General features: G+C 37.5%; 1 protein-coding gene across 2 annotated transcripts in view; it reads right to left on the bottom strand.

Moving 5' to 3' along the window:
• Nucleotides 1–313: 313 nt before the first annotated feature.
• Nucleotides 314–16,949, bottom strand: part of LOC145217574 (uncharacterized) — a 30,252-nt gene continuing 13,616 nt past the window's right edge. Inside the window, exons 1-8 of one of the 2 annotated variants that reach the window (XM_080084846.1) lie at nucleotides 4,372–4,473; nucleotides 4,045–4,130; nucleotides 3,597–3,695; nucleotides 3,394–3,529; nucleotides 2,542–2,727; nucleotides 2,381–2,483; nucleotides 2,145–2,299; nucleotides 314–1,923 (exon numbers count right to left, since the gene is read on the bottom strand). In XM_080084846.1, coding sequence (XP_079940972.1) covers nucleotides 1,883–1,923; nucleotides 2,145–2,299; nucleotides 2,381–2,483; nucleotides 2,542–2,727; nucleotides 3,394–3,529; nucleotides 3,597–3,695; nucleotides 4,045–4,130; nucleotides 4,372–4,432 — 867 coding nt within the window. In that variant the 5' untranslated portion in view covers nucleotides 4,433–4,473 and the 3' untranslated portion in view covers nucleotides 314–1,882. Of the gene's footprint in view, nucleotides 1,924–2,144; nucleotides 2,300–2,380; nucleotides 2,484–2,541; nucleotides 2,728–3,393; nucleotides 3,530–3,596; nucleotides 3,696–4,044; nucleotides 4,131–4,371; nucleotides 4,474–16,949 lie in introns of those variants that run through there. The other variant, XM_080084847.1, reaches the window with a different exon arrangement.

Below are 16,949 nucleotides of genomic sequence, written 5' to 3'. Positions count from 1 at the left end.
TAATATCCACGATCACTGAGTCAATAACACAGACCACCATTAACATTCAAAAAGGTTTTACCTAGATTGCGCTGATCTGCAGTTCTTATTCCTAACCTTGCGCGTGTCTGTAAACCTTATCTTTTTTCCTACGGTGGTAAGTGCAAAACACAAAACTCGTGACACACGCAAAACCTGTGACACACCCCAAAGTCAGAATACAAAAACCATGACACGCCAATGTCCGAACACAAAAGTCGTGACACACACCAAAGTCAGAACACAAAAACCATGACACGCACCAAAGTCAGAACACAAAAGTCGTGACACACGCAAAAGTCAGAACACAAAAACCATGACACACACCAAAGTCAGAACACAAAAGTCGTGACACACGCAAAAGTCAGATCACAAAACTCGTGACGCACGCAAAACCTGTGACACACCCCAAAGTCAGAACACAAAAACCATGACACTCACCAAAGTCAGAACACAAAAGCCGTGACACACACCAAAGTCAGAACACAAAAACCATGACACACACCTTTTCTCCTTTTCTTCCGTCATGCGTTTGTTTATCTTCCTCGTTACACTCATGTTTTTGTTCTCGTATAAACTGTGTTAGCCAAACTAGATAAAATGCTTTTAGTGCTTTCAGTTTTTTACTATTTTATTTTGTATGCTTTTACATCTGTTCTCTTTTATTTTACCTTCGTTTGATTGCAGTTTTTAGAGACTGGCGATTCCTGAATAGGTGAAATATATGTCTCGAATTACTAACCCAGTGTCTACCGATTTTGAGTCAGAAGCATATGCTTCTTAATTAATCTTAACAGAGTTTTATTAAAATTTTGTGCTTTGCAGGAACCAGATGTGGGCCAGGTAATGACCAGAAATTTTATCATTGCACTGACAGCTGTAGCACGCTTATACGTGAGTAAGATCAATGCTGATTGGACACAAACCATTATTCTTAGTCTTAGGTAAAAACGTAAAATTTGGCATAAGGAAAATTAAAAAATATGAATATATATTAGCATGTAAAATATAAAAAGTTATACTATCAAGAAGAGACTTTCTTGACGGTGCTTCTATTTTAACATAGCGGGATCATTTTTCAATTCTAAACCAAGAACTTTATTTACTAGGTTTAAGATTTGATATTGTCGATTTCAAAAATTGCCTTTCACTGCCATATCAGTCAGGTAAGATTACTAAACTTTTTTTTATCATGTTACGGATGTTACCGCATACCAAAAAGGCGCCATGGCAGCTTTTTGTAAATGGTATAATGCAGTGGTTCCCAAACTTTTTCATTATTTTGTCAAAACGATCCCTTTGCCATTAATTCGAGGGCTTGCGGTCTTTATGTGTATTTCAGAAAAACAAAAGTTGGATTTTCGCTAGTTATGCAAAATTGCGCATAATAATGATCTAAACTCTAAAGACAGCATTACAGACAAGACAAAAAGCATTACGATTGTGCGCGAACAATTGCATTTTTGATAGTTGTCATTCAATAAAGGCTATTGTTTAGCAATGGAGACAGTCGATTTCTCAATTCTCTTGATTTAAACTTATTCAGTGGCACACACTGACGCTAAATAAGATTATAGAATTACTTTACCCGCTTCGCGCCCCCTTTCGCGCAAATTGACTATTTGTTGATATCGTCAAAGCACGTTTTCATACATTTTAATGATTACAAAGAAGACCTGGGGTTTGCCTGTCGGGAATCATTACAAACTATTTACTATCGTGTTCGTGCACTACATGGAAACAAGGGTTTAAACAGAAATTTTTGGTAAAAAACTGCCAACTATCGTCCCCGAAATTTCCGGCGGCATGATCGAAAAAGAAGACTGCTTCTTCTCCATCTGCAATTTCCCTGAACTGTTGTAACTCAGCACTGCTGGCTGCTTTTCCCATGTACATAACCATTACCTTTGAACAGTAAAATTTTCCTTGCAAATCAATAATTGTTAATTATGTAGGACCTCAACCTTTTTTCTACTATGGACCGTTTTTGAAACTGAAATTTTATCTCGGACCGGTTTTCAAAAAACAACAAATATTTAGCAATCCAAACGCTTAAATTAGTGAATATAAAGTATCTTAAATGGAGTTCTACACAAAATTAACATTGTACAAGTTCCTGCACTAACCTTTATGTTTTTCCACTGCTTTATCTCCTAAGAGCTGAATGAACCAACTTGCATTTGCCCCGTATTCGTTAAATTTTACAACACTTGACTCGATTGGGTTGTCCCCGAAAAACAGAAAGGAGTCTTTTCCCGCGTCCTCTGCAATAACTTGAGCGCTGAAAAAGTTTCATACACATTTCAAACTTTTGGGTTGAAATTCGAACTTACCAAAATAAAGCACCAAAACGATTACTTACCTATAAAAATCTTTGAAAATCGAAACAATTCTTTCACGACCACCTGGTATCGAAACGTGAAATAAATCCACAAAATCGTAAACCAAATATGGCGGACATTTTCCTACCAAAAAATACGACAATTTAATGACAAATATACCAACTACTTCCGCAGCACATACTTCCACAGCATGGTGTTTCGTATTTCCATGTTCCATTGCTCCTGCAAACGTTTGTTTTATGACCAATTGGATGCACGAAGTAGTCATTTGAACACTTGTACAGACAAACTGAACCCGGTTTGTTGCTCTGAAAGCAATTTACTTCACCATGCGGAATTGTTGCAGGTTGCAGTGGACAGTCAATACCTGAACGTAAGAGGACAAACAATATCTGACAGAAAATTGCACTGGAGTTTTGGAAGCAGCCATCAAACGTGAATGGCTGATGAAAATGGTGTTGTTGCGGCATATTTCATAAAATTTTCCATTTGTTTAACAAGATTTGCCTATGTTTCAAAATTTGTTTATCCACTTTCTACATCAATCACACTTCGTACTCACTGTATGCCTTACATGTCTCGTGATTGGACGTTATGAACTGTATTGTTGCATGACCAAAACAGTGTCAACAGTTTGCGCGTGTATGATCTCAGTTGTTTATTATTATTTTTGTTTGTTGAGTTTGAGAGCTATTTAGGGATTTCCATCAAAATGGCTCATTTTGGATCTGAGTGATTGAGCAGACACAGCTTTGTTTTCCTTCAAGCAGAAAGGGAGATCTTTGGCGTTTCCAGCTTGATTTAAGCACTTTTTGAAAATGGAATTTTTCTAGGGTTTGGTTTGAACCGAATCACGATATGTGAAGGTTGATTTTTTTTTACTTTAGGTTGTTTATTTGTACATTTCAGTTTCATTCTAATAGTATATTTTCCTTTCTTTTGTTGTGCTACTTAAGATTTGCTTGATACCTGGTTCGATCAATTTCACAAGTAGAAAGTAAAAAATAATCAATACAATTAACTTTATACAAACCAGGCAATGGTTGAATAATAGAAGAGTGACAATTCGGAGCAGCGATATTACACATATCTGTGTCACAACAGCAAGTACAGAACGAACTAAATTGATCTGAGTTGCATTGTGTTGATCTGCCAGATAATCTTGTGTTCTGAAATGACCAATTTCTGAAAAACTTCCTTGGAAGTGAGATTTTAGGGAAAAAAACAAAGCTTTACTTGTAACTGACTCGTCTTGCAAGCATTTCCTTCCTTGCATTGCTTGAAAACTAGCAGAATGTCCTTGCGGATGCGTCGTATAACAGTTTCGCATGTTTTCTAAACACAGCAAAACATATGATGTACCTAGACGTATTAATGACCAATGTTTACACATTTTAAATGTATGAGAAAAGAAAACTGGTCTCGATCGATTTTACTGGTAATCGATTTTTAATTTTTTTTTAAATTTCAGAACGGTTTGTGACCTGTTCGTTGTGTATAAGTGTTAACTACTAGGTAATGTTTTATAATTGGACCTTAGTACCTGAAGGTACCTTACATCAGTTTACTGTGACTTTATATTTAATTATGTTTAGTAAAATAGAGAGTTTTCAGGAAATCATTTCCGTTGATCATATTGTTTTTCTTTGCAACACCCTGTGGTTAAAAAGCCGTAAATCTTTACCTGATTTCGCATACATTCCTTAATTCGTCCGTTCACATCGCACTCTTCAAAGCTTGTCGACCCCTGACAAGTCATGCATTTTAGGGCTACAATAATAATAATTCGCTGACTCAAAACTAACGAAAAATTCATTGACACCAGATATAGTAGGATTGTGCAACATTTAGTCGGTGTTAAAGAGTTTTTGCGTCACTGAATTGTTTTTCGGTAATAGGCTGCAGCGACGAACGTAACGAATTAAGTAATAATGTTCAAAGTTTTCGAAATTAAATCTCCAAGATATATTAGAAAAGGCGTAATTTTGTACCAATTCAACTACCAACTTACCTTCTCTTTCGACCAAAACTGACAAAAGGAGCAAAACCATATACTGGCATGAAATCGCCATCACTGCCACGGTGGTTTGAAACCACTTGCGTTAAAATATCAGGACAGCACAGCTAACCTTTGCAAAATAATAAATCCCTCAGGGCAAATCAGTTATGTTCGGTTGCATGTTAGCACGTGCTATTAGTGTTGTCGTGCTGACTTTATTTAATTGAAATTCGCCGCAGGTTGTCGAACAACTTTTTGCTAAAACTCCAAAAAGACCTTTGCTAAAAGGTTTAGAATGTTTTCGAAGTTAGTAAGGTGCTACCATCGCACTACAGCACTACTGGTGTCCATAGCTTCAAGGCATTCTAGATTCTAGCAACGCTGTTTTGTATCGATGAATTGGCGACCAACATATTTTGTTCAATAAAGTGTTTTAATCTTTTCTCTGGACAAACGGTGAAAATACCTAATATTGTAGAGCTGTTTTTAAGACACAATACTTCACATACAAAGAAAATCTCCGAGTTGTTCTCCGTATTTTTGTTTTGTTGTACATATTTCTTCATTGGTCTCAAAAACATCGTCATTGTCACCGTTTGCGAACATGCGCTTCATGGTGTTTACAAACATTTGGTGGTAATTTATTCTTGCTTGAAACTTGTGTGGCTTATTTTCACCAAGATGACTGAGTGGTTAGCGCAACCGACTGCTGTTTACAAGATTATGGATTCTAAACTCGGTCGTCATAAAAATCGAAAAATCAAATATAAGATTATTTGCAAAAAAAAAAAGGCAGCTCAACGGCATATAATTGAAATCACCCAAATGTTTACTTAATGAATGGCATGTGCATACGTTTTGTATAAATTATACGTCACCGTTTGTTTTGAAACCCTCAAAATTTCCTGTCTGTATAACAAACTCGTTTAGAAACGTCACTACTAACCAAAAAGAAAGCTTAAACTTAACAAGCAAACTTAACGGGACATAAACCTAAAACTGGAAATATAGTTTGACATGCCTGTGGACGCATGGAAATAGACCCCTGGCGCTGCTTTTCTAGACCAAGCAAAACGATTATTCACAAATAGCATTTACGTTTAAAATGACAGTGGTTCCATTTCCAAATATAAGTTATTACATGTTTGGTTTGGTAATTGTTTGTTTTGAAATTATCACATTAAGTAAAATCGTGATTGCTCTGGTATAATGCCAACCTGTAAACCTGACATGTGGTTAATGCGTTTCAGTGCAATAATTTGTAAGAAGCTGCTTTGCCACGTGTCAGTCAACCAAATGTTAGCAGTCAAACGAATGAATGTTACGGTTCTCGAGGCAGTTTGGCTCATCAAGGAATTGACACCGCCAAGGTCATCATTGTAATCATAAAAATGTATTAAAACATGCTTTGGCGAAATCAATAAACATGCAATTGTTGAAACTATCGACCCATTGCCGCAAATGAGTCCCGCATACTAGTGTGTCATGACCAATTGCTTCGTTGTTTTATGTATTTTTACCTATGTATATCTGTCGCCAAAGACGCATGTGGTTTTTCTGAACATCAGCGTTCATTAAAACAAACTGGAAACTAAATATCGAGGTAGAATTTTTTTTTAACAGGATCCAACCAACATCTGTCAAACTTAAGAATGGGTGTAGATTGATTTGCATATTTGTGACACGATTCACATAATGATTGGGGCTTCATGTAGATGTCAAGGTAAAATCCAAAACCCGCAGCAGACGGTATCATTGGGGAATTTTCTTTACTTGCACAGCGACAGGCCAAACTCAATAACATTTAGTAATAATGTGGCACAAATACACACGTGACACAGACTCGAAACAAAGCGGTTGTAAATACGGTAAAACACAACAACAGTATATAGAAAAAAATTATTAATAAATGAGTCAAAAAAGGTCGAAGTATTTCAATTGGACAACATTTAAACTGGTTATAACAATGACTACTAACTAACACACTTGCTATTCAGTCATTATTATGGTCATGTATCATTTAAGTACCTTAAAGCCACAGTCATCATTTTCAATATATTCCATTATACGTCACAGATTATAATTGCCACACACAAAAATAGCCATAAAGCTTTGTATTTGTATCATAACTGACAAATTCAACAACCAGATTACATTTGTGTCAGAACTTGTTTATTCAACATCTTTTCTTAATTTTTGTGTACAACTATTAATTGTTTGTATAAGTTTCTTAACTGCTAAACTTGCTGCTTTATTTGGTGGCAAATAGCTTATAATTCCTTTTTTGAAGTACAAAACTCTGCAAGCTTTGAAAATTACAACACTCTCACTTAAATTTAAAACATATCATTAAACCTTGTGCTTCTATTTTACAACCAAAATGAATCATAAAAAGCTATAGTTTAAGCAAAATAATTGATAGCTTCTTCCTTGATTTCCAAATGACAACCAAGAAACTGTTTTCTTTTCTATTTAGTACTATCACTGCAAGTGCAAGTCTTTTTCGAAATAATGGTGTTCCTTAGGAAAGTTTGCATCCTTTTCAGTGTTGACATCCTTTTCAAGAACCGTTTTGCCTTTGAGAGACTCATGGAAATTGCTGGCTAACTGGCTTTTCTTTAAAAGTTTCAGTAATTTTCTAACAACAGGATATGTTTGGTGGTCACTACTATCTCCCCTGTAGAATGTTCATTCTTAAGAAACATTTCCTGTAAAGCAATTTAGCAGCTACTGTTTAAAGAAACATAACATGTCCATTATATCAATACACAAGATTGCACTTGGGTGCAAATACTGTCCACATGGTGTGTTAAGAAACCAAAACTTGAAATTGTCATCACTAAGGTATTTCAAAATTCCTGTTGCTTGTGCAATGTTTGTTCTGCATTTAATATTGCCTGAATTTCAGTGAAGCATTTAACTTCACAGTGTGAGTAGTTTTTGTGATTGCTTATTCCTGCATGACATTTTTGGAATAGAAGATGTTTTATCCCATTTTTCCTAACTTTTTTTCAGGTTTTTATTATAAAGGTTAATCGTGACTTTTCAAAGTGTTAGATGACCTTTTTCTTTTTCAAGGTGGTAGATACACTTTCTAATTCAATGATAACTGCAAAAACTGAAGCCCACTTACAGTCATCTTAAAAATTCACGACTAACCTTCAAATTCAAACAAATAAATCAAAACATGGCAAAAAAATGGTTTAACTGTACTCACTGTCGAACTTAGAATATAGTAAACGGGTTTGGCTTTGGAGCACAATAAACCCCGGAACAGACAACACAACTACAGAGGCCGGTTCACACGCTGCGTGATTGGTGGAGCTGCGCGAGCCGCAGCACCCAGTCGCCTATTTCGCCCGACATGTAGCTTTTCCAAGTGCACAAGTGCAAAACGTCATGAAACTGGAGCTGCTGTTCCACCATAGATAACATATTAATGCCATAATTTTTTTTAAATGAAAAAAATTCCGATTAAGGCGGAAATTATACTTTCAAAATTATACTTAGGAATAAAAAATAAGTATCATGAAAGTTATCTGTATTGTTGTGGCAGGAATATTAGGTGAAAATATCTAGGGCAGTGTTTCTTAACCTTTTTAGCGCTCGTACCCTTTAAGCTTTCATAAAATTTTCTCATACCCCCTGTCTAAAATAGCTGACGGAAGTTAATAAAATCGTAATAATAGGAATTAACATAATTTTAATAATAGCTATTTGTAACTTGCATGTTGAGTGCATGCGTTAAAACAGTATGCAAGTAGTACAAAATCAACCAGTTTTAGACATATAGCAAAGTAACTTGTTACGCATTCTTCACAAATATGCCTAAATAGCATATAATTTCACCCTGCATGTCGTACCCCCTGCTTTACCGCTTCGTACCCCCAAGGGGTACACGTACCCCTGGTTAAGAACCCCTGATCTAGGGGGTGCTGCAGCTCCGCAGCACCCTAGCACGAGCCGCCCCTGGTAATACTCCCCTTAACGTGCTTGAATCGGTTTTGTGAGTGTTCACGTACACGAAATGAAAAATCGGTTGATCACATTCTTTCCTTGAGATGATTGTTTGTGATATTTTTTCATGCTTCACTAGAGATTGATTCGAAAAACGGGCCACGTCCTGTCAGATCAAGGTACAATTTCTTTAGATCAAACAATTAAATGAATTTATTCAGCCAAATCAGCCATTTTCACACAAATTCCGTTCCGGTCGAATGATATGTGAAAATTCCGTCTGATACGGTTGACTGAATTCGGTACATTACCAGTTATAATACAACTTGTGTATGTCGAAACCGAATCTATTACCACATTGTATTTTATTATCATGTCAGTTCGGTGGGTTTAAAGTTTACTTCGGCCATCGGTGCCAGTCTATGAATAAATAAATAATATTTTATCCGAATGGGCAAATGATAATGCTTTAAAAATTTTATTAGTTAGCGGGGTTTAAGTTATGTTATTCCAGATTAGGCAGAAGCACACATTTTTCACTTTAAAATAAACAGTGTTCGTAATATATTCGGTTTCGACATACACAAGTTGTATTTAAACTGGTAATGTACCGTATGTAGTCATGGGTATCAGACGGAATTTTCACAGATCATTCCTCCGGAGCGGAATTTGTGTGAAAATGGCTGATTTGGCTGAATAAATTCAGTACGTCAACAGTTTAAACATACGAATGCACAAAAAATCATTGTCGTATTTAATTGTTTGATCTAAAGAAATTGTACCTTAATCTGACAGGATGTGGCCCGTTTTTCGAATAAATCTTTAGTGAAGCATGATAAAATATCACAAACAATCAACTCAAGGAAAAGATGTGATCAACGGGTTTTTCGTTTCGTATACGTGAAGACTCACAAAACCGGTTCAAGCACATTAAGGGGAGTATTAAACCAATTCTTGATGAAATACAACTTGACAAACGTAATTAAATGATGTTCCAACTTTGCAACTGGATATAATTTCTTGGAATAATACGACAAACTGCTCGTATTTTGCGAACTTGTAATTAGTAATTCATTTTACCGTGATTGTTTTAGCACACATTTTCAGGAACTGATTGGGCGAAATATATTCCTTAACATAAACCTACACATTCTGTTTTAACCAAGGATTTTGTTGTATATTGGTTTTACTGTGTTGTTGGACTGTTGGTGCATGATGACATAAATCAATAACAAATATGATACACTAATTTTGCACTTAGCTTCACAGTGTGCATGTATTGACTTATTGTGCAGTTTGCCACACACATGTATCCTGGTTGCTTTGTGGGTGGTTATCCTGGCCGTTTTAAATGCAAGTTTATGGTGCCGAAGAGATCTTCAATTAATATTCAACACATGAGGTTTGATGCCGAAGAACTAAAAAACTGTTTTCTCACCAACACAAGGTGGGCTATTTATTTGCTAAGTTATATATATATTAATCAACCAGTCCAAAGTTTTATGTACGCGTTGGAGATTTATACGTTTGCAAGATTGTTTCGGTTCTTGTGGGAAATAATTTTATTGTTTCTGACACAAATATTGGAATATTGTAGACAAACTGGCATTTTTTCTGTTGTTTAAGGCATTTTACCATTATTCGAAAGCCCTGGGACAATTTTCTCTCTGCCTACAACTATTTTGTAGAAAGGGCAGGGTGCTTTGGAATGCCAAAATACTACGCCAAACAGCGTAAAACAATGGACACAGGCACATTTTTATCACAAGCTGCAGTTAAGCTTAATTCATCGGTTCCGTATTATTTCAGGTAAACTTTACGTTGTTTAACTCAGTGGTCGGCAACCGCCGGTCCGCGGCCCGGTACCGTTCCGCGAGGAGTTCGTTACCTGGCCGTAAAATTTTTCAGGTTAAATGCTATATGGTCATGTTGGAACACAAAATAAATTTGAATCAATGGTTTGACTGTTTTATTGCTATTAGATGATTTTATTTCGTTATTGCTGACAAACATTCACCTTTTAATGTTTATCAAAGGTCTTCGCAAACACCAGTGAAATGACGAACTAACCCCACGGGTTGAAAACCACTGCTTTATGCCTTTATGTTTTTTTGTTTTTTTTGCTTATTTATTATTATTTTTATTTATTTATTTATTTGTATGTTTGTTATTTTGGTTGATTTAACTTTCTATTATCTTTATTTTTATTTGATGTTAATCACTAAATTTTGAACTAATCCTCAATTAACAATACAATAATAGTCCAAGATATAGCTTTTAAATGTAATCAAAATTTGTGTGTGTTCTTTTTTCCGACCCCAAACCAAGTTTTGTTGTATACAGGTTTCGAAATTACCAATCTTATGATTTTGGAATAGGTCCAATGCTGACTGACGTCAATGAAATTGAAAGTCAAATACAAGACTAGGATAAAAACATGGATCTAGTGATGATACTTGAATTTTGAGGAATCGTTGATACTGCTCAAGGTAGAATTAATTCCTCAATTTCTTCCCAGTTTGTCTATCATCTTTTAATAATAAATCTTTTGTCGGCCAAATACAGCAGAACCCTTTTTATCCTGCAAAAGCATCGAGCCAACAAATGATAAGCTGCAGTGCACACTGTTTTGACCTATCAGGTCTCATCAGTGCAATTGGTGACGAAAGATCCCAAGCAGTTGCTTGGCTATTTGGAGTCAGTTTCTTTTGTGGTGTATGCTCAGTTGTAGCATCGCACAGAATAGGTGAGGCATGGGGTTTTACCCTGTTACTGGAGTGCCGTTGGATGACTACACTAGCGAACACGACCGATCTCTCATCACCAGCTGCACTGACGAGACATTACAGCTTACAGGTCGAAACAATGCCTTGTCTGCAGCTTACCTTTTTATCCTAAAGTCGTAGTTATGGATACAAATACGACAACCAAAAGAATTAAAAAAGAGAATTTGTATAAAAGCGCCACATGAATGAATATTGCAGCTTAAATAATCGTGTGTGTCACAGTGTGGCACGAAAGGTTCTAAAGATATTAAGTGTCGATTTCGTGACTAATAACAGGGTTTGACGCACTGATTTTGCGTGACCACAAAAATCTGCTCACTTTTTGGCCTATGGGATTGTTGCTTATTGAGAGCCTGTAAGATGTGAACTTCAAACCTCCTTTTGATACAGGATCTTCTTTGCTTTGATTGGGACGTTTTGAGCAATTTGGGTTACACAAACAAGCTTCACTACAATCATATACCTTTGAAAAATACAACAGGAAAGAAAAGTTTTGAGCAACTGTACAACATCGTACGTGTTGAGTCTCAAATTTTCATTTACAAGGGTTTCAATGATCTAAATCAGGGGTGCACAACCTTTGAACAGCTGCATCGCAAAGATTTTGGTTTACGTCACGCCCGCCAGTCCATATATTTCAGTAAACATGTTCACGTCCGCACAAACTAGTTACTGCGGCTGCATGTAGCCATACGACCGCAGGTTGTGCACGTACAATAGATCTAAATGTTCAGTGAATGTTGTAGAAGCGATTGTGGACTTTTCCAATGTGATTTTGAGATTTAGTGTCCCTAGAGCAAGGGTCGGCAACCTTTGTTATACTGCGAACCGTTTTCGAAACTGAAATTTTATCGCAGACCAGTCTTCAAAAAATAACAAATATTTAGATATGAAAACGCATAAATTAGTTTGTCATCTCCGGGATACATGAGCAATACGTTTCAAAGCATTTAACCTGAAAAGGTATACGGCCCGGTAAAGAACTCGTCGCCGTCCGGCACCGGGCCGCCGCCCCGAGGTTGCCGACCACTGCCTTAGAGAGACGCTTAAACGCTATGTTGTTCTAGGACATTGCACTTTACGACCACTTTAATAGAACCTTCTGGAAGCGGGTAGATGCCTATGGACGAGACAGGACGGCCCAAGATTTAGAAACACTTCGCAGCAAACAAGCCAAGTGTCAAATTTGGTCACCAAGTTGTAAACCACAGGAAAAAATAGAAAAGAAACTGAGGTCGGAGTTGGAACAATACATGTTTGAAAACTCGGGAAAGTGTTATTTTCCAAATACTGTTTTTCAACTGACACCTTAGCTCTCTTTTATGCAACAAAACTTTACTTTAGATTTCAAAGCAATAGCAAACCTGTTAATTTATATCGTCAGCTGTGCTTGATATTACTAACTGGCAGGTGTGTTGTTAAACTTGTCGTGTTGTTACAACACATCGGTTCTTCTAGTTTATCTATCTCGGGTGTAAATATACAAAATAGTTGAAAGTACTTTTTGTTGGCAAAATAAGAAAATGTTTAGGAAAACAGTTTTGAACTAAAACGGTACGTGTGTCTTTCAAATAAAAGCGACCTATAATTGTAGGGTTATTCTTTTTACGAGTAACACATTTTCCTTAACGTTGTAAAATAAACCGCATACTAGAACAAAAATAAAGCCATAAAAAAGGGATGGGGCCACCTACACAGGTTAAGTGCGCTGTCGACGGAATCGAGCTGGTTGTTTTCGCCAATGGCTACCATAAACTTTTGCGCCCTCGATCTACCACGCGGAAAGGGTCATCGTAAGGTGGCGTAAGTGGGTGACTGCTTATTCCTTTCGGACGAAAACGTACGGAATTGGGTAGGAACTTGGCTGAATGTCCTGGCGCGCCTGACCCATATGCAGACATAAAAACCTGATCGGGATTTGTGCCCGGGGGTGTCCTGGGTTCGAACCCGTGAAAAAAACGTACGGAAATGAGGTCAATGCTGCTGGGATCGTGGTATGGAAAGGTACTTGAAGTGAAATTGAAGTTTATGCACTGTAGTCGACAACAGCAGTGTTAAAAACGCTGGGGGTAAAAGTTTTTTTTTTTGTTCTTAGCAAATAAAATTGTCAGGAAGGCTGCTGGTTGAAGTAGATGAAGACTACAGTTCTTTCTTTTAATCTGAGCGGATTTCAAGCAGATCCAGGAGAGCTCGTCCTCTCATCTCGGACCTGCTGGTCTTGCCATGAGTGGGCTTTTCGTGTGGCTATAAAATGGAAAGATGTTGATGTGCAATAGAGTGCGAATGTCCATGAACCCGTTATTGTGGTATCATCACATCTAGGGAATTGTATTCGGCAACAGAGTAAAACGGTCGACTAAGGCTAGAAGGTGTCTTTTTCTCCCTGAAGCTGCAAGCGGTCCAACAATGTCGACTTTAAGATGTTGAAAGCGTGTCACGCAGCTGGCGAGAGGTGTTTTTTGGCGTTTTAAGCCGTGCCATACTAACTTTGAAGCGTCAAGTTTGCGCGTTGACTATATAGACGAGCGCAAAAGACCGTCTCACAGGTCAAAAACTTTGCGTCGCCATGATGTTGGGACAAAGTGGAAACGTCACAAGGAATGGTTGTTCCGGATTGATCGATCAGTTTGTCTTCCAGTTTAAGGTTAATGACAGCAATACGACATGCTCGAACTTCTGGAGCGACCAGGGCAGCTGCCAGTGCCGATTTAATCAAAGTACGCAAAAGAGCGCGTCGGAAACATGGTTTTGTTTACCTTTGATGTGTTGCACATCTATGGTATGCTCAGAAATGGCGGTTAGATGACGTTGGTGGCGCGCTGACCACAATTTACACATTTTGACGTGCTGATCAAAATTAAAGCAGTGAAGACACGACCTTCACATAACGAAAATAACGAACAGTGAAATATAAGGCTGGCAGTTCCCTGTCAAAGGTGCTGTATTTTAGTTTTGGTGGTCGCCGGCGTTTGATAAACAATGTGACAAAAGTTTTCCATACCTGCAAACGCTTGAAGCTACTTGATTGCACAGGAACGTTTGGAAGGCTTCAACTTGTTGGGAATGGACGGGCGCCATTACTGCCAATGCAATGCCCTATAGGAAATCAATTTGGAAACTTCAAATTTGCAATTTCCGGAGCTTGGTGACAAAACTACCCAATCAAAAATTTAAGTCGGAATATCTTTCTGATTTGACGAGTTTATGCCTAATTTGACTACTATCGAAGATAATTTAGGCAGTTTTAGGCTTGGTTTGTTATGCGTGGCCACCTGAAGGATATTTCCAGCATGGCCAGATTTATTGATTTTTGGGAAAAATGCACGTGTTTAATTTTGTCTTAAATTCTAATAGTGTTCAATTTAACCTGCGTTTTAACTTGGTGTAGGTGTTGAAACGCTTGGCAAAATGCATGTAATGAATATTAAAACAGCCGGAGTTTGTTTCAGTTTGATCATAGGACATCTCATAGTCTGCATGTGACGAATGAATCAAAATGCAGTGCGTTAAAATGGCGTCTTTTTTGGTAAAATTATATCACCATTTAGTTCAAGCTACAGCAGCAACTAACTTTCGGGTGACGAAAAGCGCAATGTTTTTTGAAGCTGTTGGGTAACGTTGAAACAAATTGAAACAGACTCATACAGTTTATCGGATGAAAGGCAGCGCCCAGGTATTGTTTGGAAACTTTGAATAACTTTGTGTGCAACCACACTCTTGTCCAAATTGTTCTTTTGTGACGTCAAACAACGTCTTATTGTGTAATTGGTTGACGAAATCACGTGAACATGTATTTGAATATGATAGACTAATTATTTGCGACTTGTCCCTCGTGTTTATTACAAAGTGTAGCAGTTGGAGTGAGAGGTGTTGCAGTGTCACTGTTATGACTTTTTCGAAACCTTGTCAGCGACTTTTAAGGGGTCTAGTCTACAATCGTACGTACATAGGTTAATGACGTCACAAAATCATGAAATTACGTCACAACATAGTTTGGGTCATATGATGACGTCATGCAAAATTTTGCCTATCTATGACGTCATTAACCCCGTTTTTCACAACATCAAAAACCTGATGTCACTGATGCGAAGCCTTGTCAACCACTGTTGCAATAATGTCGAAATAAACAAATAGAAGTTAGGTACAACACCAAATTACTATAAGTCAAAATCTCTGTAAAATAATATTTAATTCCACAAATGCTCATAATAATTAACATTACAATAAACAATATTGACTAAGAAACAACAAAAAAATAATTACGAATCATAATATTTCTATGGCGCGAGGAATTATGGCAATCTTGGGTCCTTTTTCAATGTATTTACACAACAGGGGATTCCCAAAACAGAGCATAAGGAAAAGCAAATATTATGAGGGAATGTTTGAGAGCCTACATCTCGGCTTTGCGACGAGCTAGCAACAAGCGGGAGCCATCGCAAGAAACCTTAGGAACCCTAACTTCGATTGATGCACCCCCATTTAAAAAAATTAAAAATGGTAATTGTGACGTCAAAAAGTCAATTTTTGGAATTCAAAGTCGACAAAGACGGTAAAAAATAGAGAGAAGAAATTTCAAGTCGATCGCTTGATTACTTTTCTCTCAGCAGACAATTTAGTTGTGGCATGTCAGCCTTGTGTATAGTCGTACGTACCCGGTTGTTACCAAGAGTAGAATCGTACGTAAAATCGGTCATCTTTGAGAGCCTACATCTCGGCTTTGCGATAAGCGGAAGCCATCGCAAGAAACCTTAGGACCCCTACTGTCGATTGATGCACACCCGGTAGATATGTCACCGGAGGGCGCTGCACTGATGAGAAAATTCAAGTCAATCGCTTGATTACTTTTTTCTCAGCAGACAATTTAGTTGAGGCATGTCGGCCTTGTGTAGAGTCGTACGTCAACTTGAATGGTTTACAACATTTCTTGGTGACTTACTCTGATTTTACCGCCTTTTCCAACTTCGTTTCAAGGAAAAGTGATTAAAAAGATAACTTTTTAAAAAACTTCCATACAAAACTGGTGGTATTGTAGCAGAGTTGTAAGTCGGGTCTGACTTCACAGGCCGGGTTCGGGTCATGTTTGGGTTTCATGAAAAACGGGCTTGATTCGGGCCTGACTTTACTTTTGGCATTTTTTTCAATATGCTTAGCGAGCTAAGTAGCCAGCTGCTGGTCCTGACCTAATGTCAAACAGCCCTAAAACCCTATGTTTCAGACCAATTGTATTTTGGTCTTTTGATTGTCTTCGTCTTTTCTGAAGCTTTAATATAGAGGTGTCCAACTCGAAAGCACCGCCGTGCCATCTAGGTTTTAAAATATACTCGCGTGCCAACGTTTGGTACTTTTTCCAAACCATGTATTAAACGTCTTAACGGCAGAAAAAATATGTTGTCAAACGTGAGTAAACTTGTTTATGATACTCCAGAAACCTTTTATAGCATACCGTGCGGCTTAAAGCGGAGAATCCATAACATGGAATATAATACGACGGCATAAAGGCTCGGAATTATCCAGAATTCGACAGTTTCAAGCGCCTAAAAGTAGAAGGATCGAGTCTAAAAACGACCAATATAATTAGTGGATTTGTGTAACCTTGATACTGATCATCTTTACTGAAGTTAGAATAAAGGCTAAAAAGAATCAATAGAAAAATATCAATTGCCTGAAAAATCCTAATGTTTACCATTTGAATGTGCAAAAATTGCGTGCCATTTTCAAATGCTCTGTGTTCCGCTTTTGGCACGTGCCACGTGTTGGACACTCCTGCTTTAACATATACGCCTGTCAATGAAACTTTCCGGCCTAAACGGGCTTCCCAAAAACGACTCGGGTTCGGCCGAGTTT

Source organism: Phallusia mammillata, chromosome 3 (assembly GCF_965637545.1).
Source record: "Phallusia mammillata chromosome 3, kaPhaMamm4.hap1.1, whole genome shotgun sequence".
In the NCBI taxonomy this organism is placed as follows: domain Eukaryota; kingdom Metazoa; phylum Chordata; class Ascidiacea; order Phlebobranchia; family Ascidiidae; genus Phallusia; species Phallusia mammillata.
This window is presented reverse-complemented; position numbering and strand designations above follow the sequence as displayed.